General features: G+C 38.0%; 1 protein-coding gene and 1 long non-coding RNA gene across 5 annotated transcripts in view; one reads left to right on the plus strand and one right to left on the minus strand.

Moving 5' to 3' along the window:
* Positions 1 to 12,175, minus strand: part of WDR72 (WD repeat domain 72) — a 214,113-nt gene that overhangs the window by 75,253 nt on the left and 126,685 nt on the right. For all 4 annotated transcript variants that reach the window (XM_057306315.1, XM_026518516.4, XM_026518515.4 and 1 more), the window contains 2 exons: positions 8,371 to 8,450; positions 2,873 to 3,074 (listed from right to left, as the gene is read on the minus strand). In XM_057306315.1, coding sequence (XP_057162298.1) covers positions 2,873 to 3,074; positions 8,371 to 8,450 — 282 coding nt within the window. The remainder of the gene's footprint in view (positions 1 to 2,872; positions 3,075 to 8,370; positions 8,451 to 12,175) is intronic.
* LOC123002085 (uncharacterized) lies at positions 4,286 to 9,789 on the plus strand. Its single transcript, XR_006411614.3, has 3 exons — positions 4,286 to 4,464; positions 7,169 to 7,341; positions 9,634 to 9,789. It is a non-coding gene; the product is annotated as an uncharacterized LOC123002085 (long non-coding RNA).

Raw genomic sequence — 12,175 nt, forward strand, 5'->3', positions numbered from 1 at the left:
AACCAAATGTACTCCACTCTGGCATTAAAGCTTATGAGTGTCCGTGCATAATAAAGCCATCATCTGTTACTTTCTGAACGATTTATAAATAAGATGCATTAAGAAACTAAGAAACCAAGGGGCATGTGCATGCCTCAGCTAATTAAGCTTCCGACTTTCGATTCTGGGTCAGGTCATGATCGCAGGGTCATGAGATCCAGCCCCTCATTGGGCTCCTCCCTCAGCAGGGATTCTGCTTGAGATTCTCTCTCTCCTCCACCTCTCCTGCCTCCCCGCCTGGACCATGCAGTAAGCGCCCACGCATGCGCTCTCTTTCAAAGAATAAATAAATAAAATCTTAAAAAAAAAAAAAGACACTAAGAAATCAAGAAAGTATAAAAGAAATTGGTGGCGGGGAGGCGGGTGGGGTGGAGGGGAACTTACAGAGGACAAATGAGCAAGGACCTGAAAACAAAACAACATAAACCATTTATCATAAGACTATCTGGTAGTAGGTTGCATTGACACTGGTTCTAAGTAAATCTGCCTATGAAGTTTGGGGAATAATCACACCCGGTGAATAGTACCTATACCATCCCTGTAATCTTTGAACCAGGACATCTGATATAAATAAAATGTCTTTTTACTTATTTATTTTTTTTAAATCCAGTAAGCAATGCAGTGCATTCCATTTAATAAAGGTCCAAAACTTTTCCTGTCATTTTACTATCCTCTGAATAGTCTGAAAAATTATTTTTGTTTGTTGTTTTTGCTTTTTTTTTTCCAAAAAGAGGGAAAGAAAGGCAGTGTTAATATCCAACATAGTATGGTTTGGGAATTTTCCTTTTCAATGCATGTTGTGTGTTTCCACTTAAATTGCAATTACAGTTAGTATTCTCCTACAGGCAGTCTTTCCCACAAAAATATGTGCTCAGCATTTTGTGAATATTTCATTTCTTTAAAATAAAATATTCTAAATTTCATCCACCAATATATAAAGTGAATTTAGTATTTTTGTATTCTAATTGTTATCACAAATTAACCCTATTTTTGTTTAACATTGGCAAAGGATCATTCAGTAATGATCTGAAGATAGTTAATATCTAACTTAAAATCCAGATGTCTTTAGTCATAGTAAGACCAAATTCCATAGTGTGTTTCTTTTTTTTTTTTTTTTTAAGATTTTTATTTATTTATTTGACAGAGAGAGACAGCGAGAAAGGGAACACAAGCAAGGGGAGTGTGAGAGGGAGAAGCAGGCTTCCTGCCGAGCCTGGAGCCCGATGGGGGGCTCGATCCCAGGACCCTGGGATCATGACCTGAGCCAAAGGCAGATGCTTAACAGCTGAGCCACCCAGAACCCCCCCCCCCCCAAGTGTATTTGTTAAACCTGAGAATCAGTTGGGAACAGAACAAGGCCCTATCTCGTGAAACTTCAAATAATGAGTAAGCCATGTGATAGCAAAATTTACCAAAAGTTTCACCTTGATAACCCGCCATGAATTCCTCACCCAGAAAAGAAGGCTTTGGGCCAAAGAATAAGGTAGACATTCAAGCTTAGGGATAAAGCATATAAATGCCACCTAATGACAGTTAACACATGATGAATGACACTAGCTGTCTTTGGGGAGCTGGAAGAAACATATTAATGACACTACAGGTGCCTCACCGAATGAATCAAGAACCTGCATGCACTCACTGAAAATTAATTTAAAAAGGAATTTTTCTCTTCTTGCTCGAAAGGTGTAATACAACTACAATTATGTGGTATGATCAGAAAGGAGCTCCTTCAAGTGGGTGAATTTACCAGATAATTAAAGCTAATTTCTGGACAAGAGACAAACAAATGACTTGAAATTGCCATTGAGCTTTATCAAATTGCTTATTGAATTTACCATCCTCAGTGACTGTCTTGGCATTAGGAAATATTCTATCTATTTTGATCTTTGGCCTTCACTGAAGAGCCTTTCTCTGCTATGTATCCTCTCTCACTACATAATGCTGTCCAATCAGTAATCTTATAAAAATAATAAGAAATAATTATAACAGATCTTTAAGAATGACACCTGTGCTAGGATTTAACATTTTAATATAACAACATGTTTCTGAGTCCCAAATAAATAAAAAGAAAATCTCTTTCTGAGACCTAAAAGAAATGCCTAATAATTTTTAACAACCTGGAACATGTAAATTTGTAACACGTTTTCCTGAGGAAAATATATATTTAATTACAAATTAACTTGTTCATCAAAAGCTTACTAGTGAGGCTGAAAACCAAATTTGTACTTACCTTTTTTACTGTTATTAATTAATTTATTTTTTAAGTCACAGCTAATGGGCTGAAAAATCAGATAACATCTTAAAGCAGAAATTGAGATTCACTCGCTAGCCATGAACCATAAACATTATCATTATGAAGTTACAATGATAAAATTTTATTTGTTATAAAATCAAGTGGTCCACTTCTAAATCAGTTTTTTAGTTTATACTACGTTTCTTATTTTTAGGAAATTAAAAAAAAAACAGCACATGGATATTATCAGTATCAAACGGAAACAAATTTAGGACCCATCATTATCAAAGTGTTCTTAAAATATCTCCTTAAGCTATTACTGTTAATCCTGTTTTCATTTTTAATCACTTACTATAAAAATGTTTTAATAAACAATATAGATTTTTGTTCTGGAAAATATTTACCGATTATGATAGAATTTAGAAGGTTTTTCAGAAACTTGAGAATCATAAGAAGAAACTGATAGCAGAATAGGTCAGAAACAGGGCACTTGGCTCAGTTTTTGCAGAAATGATATATTGTGAACTCATATTCTGAACGCACTCTTGAGTAGTAGGAAAAGTTCTGATGAAAGTGCATGCCAGTAAATTTTGCACTTACTTTGCAGAGGCCCGGGGTCTGTCGTACACTGTAACTCTTCCTCCTCCCCACAGGTCCATTCTGTATTCTGCAGAATCTGCCTCATCGCACAGTGAACGTCCTCTGTCATGGGCACTGGTTGACTGTCGCCTGGTGTCTTACTCAATGTCTTCAGGTGCTGTTGAACTTCCGCCAAGAGAACAGCTTGTATTGCTTCAGTTACCTATAAAGGTTTTTTTTAATCATTTTTTTTTTTTTTTTGTAGTATTTTTACAAATGCTTGGGGTCTTACATCAAGCTGAGAGCCTGGAATTTTGACTTAAATAGGTTTCCCATGTACCACTCCCTTCCACTAGAATTAGCATCTGAAACAATTGAAATGCAGATACTGAGCACTGGAACCCAAACCTTCACACTGTTCTTTTGCTAACACAGGAGATTCTAACGGGAAGGTTGAAAGGAGTTCTCAATTCTTTCACCTAAGATACTTTCACTTCCACCAGAAGATAAAGAAAATGAATTCTGAAGATATCATATTGGTCTTAAAGACAAGTTTAGCTCCTCAAATTATGTCTAGCTCTAAGGCATTGTTTAGCTAAAAACACTTGATTTAAACTCAGGTTTAGTACAGAAAGCTAAAGACAAGATTTTAATAATAAATCTCACTAAACTGTGTGTATATGTACATGGTTTTACACAGTTTAAAAATATTGCAAAGCTTGCCTTCCAATTACTGCACATATCCAGTCAAGGATCTGTGACTGGGTCGAGGGGGAGGGGAATGCTTGTCACAGACATCTAATCCAGTATCTTCATTTTTTAACTGAAGAACCTAGGACAGGACATCCCATAGATATGGTGGACAAGCCTTCTGACCCCGATTCTACGTCCTTTGTAGGATATGTCCTTCCAAGTTTCTATAGCCTCATTCCTTAGTAAAAGGCCAGTGACAACGTACCTTAGTCTCTTCCTGGCAAGATAAGAGGCAAGGATCAACAGTTAACGTAGAATTCAAAGAAAGCCAAGGGCCGAGTCAGTGAGAGAAGAGGAAGAACACCACTAATCTAGGTGAACTTGGGACACTTCCCATTATCCTTCTCCTATAGCCACACCCCAATGCCTACTCCTCTTCCCCTCAAAAGACTGCCCTGGGCCAAGATGACTGCTGCTCCACATTGCTGCCATCCCCTCTGTACTACCCCAGTCTACCCATAGGATGCCCTTCAGCTAGGGCTTTGGGTGGGACACCACCAACTGATCTAGAGAAGCTGATGCCAAAAGCAGAAAAGGTATTCATCTAAATAATTATTCAGTCTCTTTTATGTGCCATGGTAGCATGTGCAATCTTGGGGCTCTGGGGACACTCCGAGAGCTTAGCTCATGTTGATGGCACATGCTCACTGAACTGCCTGCTGGGGCAGGAGGAGCCGGGTCTTGACTTTTAACTATAGGAAGCTACTCAAATTATCAGAGCAGCTTCCTGATCCCTGACCATCTCCATTCTTGTCCATTCAAATGCTTGGTTAGGTTGTGAAAAAAGGCTAATGAAGGATGCGATTTTACTATTGCCTACCAAGTCTACCAACACTGCAGTACTTCCGGTCACAATACAGGTGGGTATGTAATGCTTACTCATGCATATCATATGATGAGTTACTCAACACTGTGATAGCTATTGCAAACCATGGTTCTAACATATAGTTCTACATATTATGATACCGGTGAATCATGCCTATTAATATCTACCATGTGATATGTATTAATTATTAGATATGATATTTACTAACATATACCATTCTATATTATAATAAGTGAACCAGGCCTATTATGTATATCATACGATGGGACAAACTATATTAATTATTCATGAACAATTTTCTATAACTGAATTTGTTTTAATTTTGTCACACACTGTATTTGACAGCACTGCTTCCAAGATGAGGATGATATGGTAGAAAGAGCTCTGAATCAGAAATGAGAAAGCCCAAGTTTCTGATCTAACTATACAGTTATCACAAAGGCAACTTTTGCCAAGTCATGTACTACTCTGGGACTTCATGTCCTCCCATAAAACAAAGTCCATGATGCTGAGTAAGGCTAGGATGAGAGCTTTCAATCACAGAAACCTGTGTGGAACTTGCTTGTGTCCCTACCTATAAATCAGGAGGATACTGGAGGGTATCTGCAGACCTGTGATACATCCAGACTGTGCTCTATCCTTCAGAATGGGCAGTTTGGTCATATGCTCCATGGGATTGTGTCTGACTTCTCACACTGGGATTATTACCATCTCTGAGGAGCATCTATGACTGCGATTTAGAATGTCCTATAACACTGGTTATCAACTTGGGTCAATATTCTTTCCTAAAAATATATGGGGATGTATGCAATTTCATTGAACATGTCTAATTATTAGATTTATACATCATGACCACATTTTTTAACTATTGAATTTTGGGGCTTGTTGACATATTTGTCACTATCAACGCATGTTATAAGAGTAAATAGTATGAGTATCATTGAAAAACAAGAGGAAGCAGAAATAACTGAATAAAACATATTAACCATAATGAGTAAGATAGTCACAAAACTTAAAAGCGAATACTGAATGGCACATACCCAATTAGAAACAAACTCAAACCCACACTCTGTGATCAGTGTGAAATCAATACTCAGCACAGTTCCAATCCACAGACAGATGGTACATCTTATAAGCATGTAATAATGTTATTACAGTACCTGGTATACAGTGGGTACTAAATAAATGCTAATGGAATTGAAATAGATTCTGTACTTAAAAAAATATAAAGTGTAGAAAGCAGAATTTATTGATAATTTCTGACTATCAATACTTAAATCTCCCTAGTGTATAAATATAGTAGATAAATTTTGCAGATAGTAGGAATAGAATTTTTCCCAACAAAATATAAAATTTTTAGACAATATATTATATAACTTTTTGAATTTAATAATGAGCTAGAATTGAAAGCACTATGGCTATAAAGCTGTCTTCCAAATGCATAGAAATTATTTTCTTTGAAAAGACTGATGTGCAAAGCATTACACTCTTATGAGGGGATGTGCAGAGATTTAAGTGAAGATTTACAAATCCATTGGCTGGAAAGAGACAGCCACAAATCTGGGCCATACACTTATTACTAGAAGTATTACTATGCCATAGGCAAGCCAAAAATTTTAATGGTTTTCTACTAAAATCTTGACATAGCAAAGTTCTGTTAAATAGCACAGAGCATTATGAAGACTCATGAGAGCCCCTGTGGCCTGCTTGTGGTTCCAATGTCCAGACTTTCCAGGAGAAAAGCACTTTCTCAGCACTCGGTTCACACTGACTTTTCATGTCTTTGCAGCATCTGCTGGAAAAGCATACTTGTCCCTGGAGGCCTGGATGTCATGATTTCACCCATTGGTGTTAGATTATAAAATCCAGAGAACTTTAGTGAAGCTTCAAAACACGCAAATTAGCAACCCCAAAACCTTATGTTGCTTTTCCAGCATTTATTTCTCTGTTGGGTATATTTCATGCATTAGAAGCAAAAGAGACAATCTCCAGACAAACTCATTCATCTGCAAAATTAGCACATTCTTAGCCCCCCCCTTCAATTTCTGAGGTAGGATTTTGCTGTTTGACAGAAGCATTCCATTACCACCTAAAATACATTAAAAAGTAGATTCAACTTAACATGATTTGACTAGCTGTTTAAATGAACAGCTTTGTAAGGAATCTGAGGATTGGTTAATGAAGCATTTAAATCAATACCAGCAAGAGCCTCTGTTGTTCCCAAAGGACCCAGGAATTACCATTCCCATTTTACATGTGAGGAAAATAATCAACCAGTTACACCTGTCTTCCAGAGCTATTCATCAGGTTAGTGGCAGAGATGAGAGGAGAACTTTGAAGCTTAGACTTCTATAAAGTGAGTAATAAATGCTCTGGTAACATTTGTCACCCTGCCAGACTTTTACACAAGGTCATAGAATCATAGAACCTTAAAGGTCCATTAGTCCAAACATGTCCAAACCACATGAAAACTTACTTGAAGGCCAAGTGAACAATTACAAAAGATCTTTAGTTAGAGCAATTCAGGATAAATTTTCTATTGAATTCTCTTCCTTCAGGACTATTTCCCCTCGTTGAGGAATTCTTAGGCTTTTGGGGTGAAAAAATCTTACCTTTAATAGAGACTCTTAGGGTGATTGCTAACACTCTGGTGAAGTCAACATGTACTAATGCTTATTTGATTATCACAGAGGCTTTTTGCATAGCTATTCATTCATTCGTTAAATATTTATTGACAGGTTGCTGTGACTACTGCTTTTTTGGGCACTGATGATTGAGGGGTGAGTGAGATGGGCCAAGTCCCTGCTCTCAGCAAGCTTCTGAGACAGCAAGAAGACAGTAGAGAAGCAAGCAAAAAAGCAAATGGTATCATTTCCATTAAAAGCAACTGCAACAAAGAAAATAAAGCTGGGTAATGCCATGGTGACTGGAGGCATGGGGTGGGGGAGGGTGGTGGCAACAACATGAGGCAGGTCATCAGGGAAGACTTCTTGGAGGAGTTGGCTCTTGAGTAGAGAGACCCAAACGATGAAGGGAAAAATTAGAATTCCAGCCCAACAGAACAGTAAGGTCCTGAGGTGGGAATGAGTGTTGTGTATTTTGGAAATGAAAAGGTCTGTGTGGCTAGTTATAGCAGGGGGGAGAATGATGAATGAACAGGTTAGGCTAGTAGTGTGGCCAATGATGCACAAACTTGCAGGCCATGGTAACAAGTTTCAACAGCCATTCCAACTGTGTTTATTTGGTTCTGTGGTTCAACCTCACAGTGTGTTCTGAGTTAACTTTGTTTTCCTATAACTAAGAATAAGCATCTGTAATTGGAATTACTGCTATGCTTGTCTTGCAAATTTGACATTTATTAAGCTCATGAAGAAGAATAAAGTTCTGATAAATATTCATCTAATCAATGCACAGGTATTTATTGTACAGTGTACAAAGCTACCCGGTAAGCTTTCACGATCCACAAAAGCCTTAAAAGAGATAGAAGGACTTAAATTGGGCCTTGAAGAAACCCGTTCTCTCGAACAGCTTACAGATGAGGTACTCTCAAGATAGAAAGATGATTCCTAAGTCCACGTACCAAATTCCCAAGCCTAGGGACTTTGATGTCATGGCACATTTTGAAATCGATTCTGCCACAAACTGAAACTTCCACAGGCAATAGGTTACCTGTACAACAGGAACATCCCCTCCTCGGGCCCTCTATTCATCCCACCTAACCTGGTGCATTCTTGCATATGTCATTTTCTACTTTTTCCCCCACACCTTCTGCATTAGTCCTTTTAAATGAAATGCCCAGGGAGGAAATATTTTGTGAGGACAACAGTAGCCACTTATGGGTACTCTCAGGTTACGGGGAATATGAACGAACCACTCACAGAATAGAAAGGAACAGCAGGGAACTCTTCTAATAACTCCAAGAACATGCACTAGGTCATACCTGCACAGACTGGTCTCTCCAACAGGAAATGAGCTTCCAAAGTGAAATGTCGGCTTCAGGTATATGGGATTCATTCTTACCTAGAAATACAGAGAATACATTTGTATCTCGAGAGTATTAAAAAATGGATGCAACCCAATGATCCTCCACCCCCGCTGCATGTTAGAATCACATGGGGAGCATGTTTTCCCCACAAATACCAATGTCGGGGTTCAATCTTTCAAAGACTCTGATTTAATAGGTCCCGGGGGAGAGGAGGGCAGGCATTAATACTTTGTTAAGGTACCTCAGATAATTTTCATGTATAACCAGAGTAAGAACCATTTATTAATTTATATGTATTTCTAACGATTATATGAATACACAGTCACATCAAATCAAATTCATTTTTATGCCCTAAACCCATCTTTGTAACTTTGCCAATGGAGTGCAATGAATAATGTTCCCACCCAAAACAGATTGCCAAATTTTATAATTCCTTCCTCATGCAAACAAATCCTGACATACTCCCTTGCCGTGAATCAGCATTTATCACAGGAAAATCATATAAAAGACTTCCTTTGACTTGTCCTTACCCAGCTATACTACCCTGATCAATAGATATAGCACTTATGTTTTAATCTGACTCGTTTTGTTATGTATTGTTTCTTTTAAGTTTGCCCTTTTGAATGTCCTTTCTATCTATTTGCCTTAATGTTCAGTGTGAAATTTTAAGAGTGAGCTAGGGCTTGGTTTATTTAAATTGATCCATAGAGTGTCCAGCAGCCCTACACAAAAAAGCACTTAATAAGTGCCTTTTTATTAATTGAAAATGTACATATTATCATCCAAATGAAAAATTGATCAATTAAGGCTTTCTGATGGCTAAAGTATATTATCTAGATGCCAGACTGTGGGAGTGAGATAAGGAAAAACGATGATGGCTTGCACTGGAGGGAAAATTACTCTAATTGTCTATTTAAATTAATGTATTAATATGTGTTTGAAATTCTGGCATCAACTCTTTTAGTTAGTATGAGTCCAGTATGCTTTTCACTGAGTCACCATTTTATGTGTTAATAGATACACTACACATCTCTGTCTATATATATGTAAAAATATATACTTTATAAATATTTTATATTATATATATTTTTGAATATCACATGAGTGGTCAAGGGAAATGTGATAGAAAGTATTAAACATAATGTGAAGTGAGAATATTTAAAGAGATACATATGAAACTTTTGACTCATTATTAATATCATTATTTTTCCCTGATAGAACATATGATGTGAATTTGAAATGACCAAGATCACTGCATAAAACATGTAAGCATGATAGAGCACTATGATTTTGAAGTCATATTTTCCATTTCTTCATGAGCACAGCAGGTAAGAGAAAATTTTCTTTTGATCTCTCTCCTTCCCCTCCTCTCTCATTCTGTTGACCTTGTGACTCTACCATCAAAGCTAAGTATTGGTCTCAACTTTAACTACTTACTGGCATCATGGGGTACTTCACAGTGCACTTTAATGTGATGTTAAAATTTTAATATGAGGTAGAAATGAGAGCCAACTTTTCTTGGCAATGTCAGTGAACTAGAATTAATTGCAACATCAGGGGGAAAGATAAAAAGAAAACACCCCAGGCTTACCAATATTACTGAGTCACCATTTTGCTGGGTATTGGTTCCTGTCAACCCTTTAGAATGAGCACCTCAGAGTATTATTTTATTCTTCAGGCTCTGACTTTACCGAATTAATAGCATAAAGCGAACCCTTCCTTTCCCTTCACCTCCCATCTTCCAATTACTAAAACACAAACCCATGTTTCCGTAGGGCCTAAGTGAATCTTAAATGCTATAGATGCCACCTCTAAACATGGGGGAGGCTATTCAGTAGTAACACTAGTTGCTCCTGCTGCTTTGGTTGGGGCAGCCAGAGGAAAAGCTGGAGGCTTCAGTCGGTCTGGTTAGCAATCCTCTCCGTCTCTGCAGAAGCCACTTATATTATGCTTTAAACTCTAATCCTTTTCTTAATGTTATAAAAAAAAAATGAAAACAAGGATAAATGCCCTACTAAGGGCTACTACTTAAGGGGAAGGCAGGCAACCCAGACTGGGACCATTTAGAAGGGACACTAGTAATCCTAACTGAGAAGCGTGCTGATGTAACGGAAAGAGCAAGTGGTTTGGGACCAAACAGAGCTGGCCTGGAATCCGGGCCCCTCTGCTCAACAGCTCTTTGCCTCGAGTGAGTCATCTAACTTCCCTGAGCCCCCAGTTTTGCCAAGGGTAAAACAGAGATAATCCCTCCTACTGTGCAAGGTTGTTTCTATATTGAGGTAATATGTGTAAAACCATTAGCATAATTCTTTGAATATACTAGACACTCAAAAATTGGAAACTATTAATAAACTCTCACTTTAAAATATTCCAAATATTCTTTTCAGTAGCCTTGAGAAGGCCCCTGTGTACCACTGTTCAGGGCATCTCAATGTATCAGTGGTACACTGCAGAAATTCGGAGGCACCATGCATGCCAAGTCTAGAATCTTATTCCCGTTTTACAAGCGTAGTAAATACAACTTTTAAAGGAGTAAAAGACATGCCCAAAGCTGCACAAATAGTAAGTGGCAGAAGTAGATCTTAAACCTCAGCCATCTGTTTCCAAAACCATTATTCTATTTACTATTCACCCACAAATCCAAAGGTATTTGCTTAATTCCTTGAAGGCTTTGTTCTGGGAACTGGGGATGCAGCAGTAAATAAAACTGCCATTAAAAAGAAAAAAAATAACCCCTACGGAGCTTACATTTTAGTGGCAGGATGTAGATGGCAAATGAAAAAAAAAAGATATATATTACATCAGAGAGTGAAAAGAATTATGGAAAACAGTAAAACAGGGAATGGGATAGAGTGTGCTGAGGAGAAAGAAGGGCACCTTCATTGATAAAATGGCATCTGAGCAAGAATGAAGAATGCAAGGTGGAGGTGGGATGCCGCAGGGTAACCTCTGGGATCCAAGGAAAGAACATTCCAGGCAGCAGAAGAGCCAGTTCGAGGGCCCTAAGACCTGCCCGTCATGTTTGGGTAAGAGTAAAAGCTCCAGTGTAGCTGGACCACGCGAAGCAAGGGGTAAGTTAAGTACAAAGAGATGAGGTCGGTTGAGGGTGGTGGTGTGTGCAGTCACAGCAGCAGAAGAGCCAGGTTATATTGGGCCTTGTACACTCTCCTAAGGACGGTGGTTTTTATTCAGAGTGGAACAGAAGCTGCTGAAAGGTTTTAAGCAGAAGCAAAAAGGTTCTAACTCAGTTTCCAATAGGTCATTCTGGCTGCTTGATTGCGAACTGAGTATGGGAAGGAGAAACAGGAGCAGTAGGGTGGTTAGCAGCAAGGAGGGATGAAGGCTCTGGAGGGTGGTCATGTGGGTAGAAAGAAACAGTCAGAATCTGGGATATATTCTGAAGGGAACCCAAATGACACCAAAGCTCTTGGCCTGAACAACTAGAAGGGCCGATTTGCTATTTACTGAGATGTCAAAGATTTAGAGAAGCAGGTTTTGAGCTAAATTAGCTATTTGGCATCAAAAGAAAATCTAAACACCAAGACTATTACTCAGAAGAATTCAAGGATCATTATATGACCTTCTGAAAAAGCTATAAAATTGTCTAATATAATAATCGTTTATTTGGTAATAAAGATACTGATGTAATAAACTTCCCCATAAATCACAGGTGACCTTAATTTAATATCCAAATATTTCTTTTGCTGAAAAGTTTCAGACTTTCAGGCATTTCAAAGATCATTTGATGAACTTCATCACA

This window comes from Ursus arctos, unplaced genomic scaffold (genome assembly GCF_023065955.2).
Source record: "Ursus arctos isolate Adak ecotype North America unplaced genomic scaffold, UrsArc2.0 scaffold_36, whole genome shotgun sequence".
NCBI lineage: Eukaryota > Metazoa > Chordata > Mammalia > Carnivora > Ursidae > Ursus > Ursus arctos.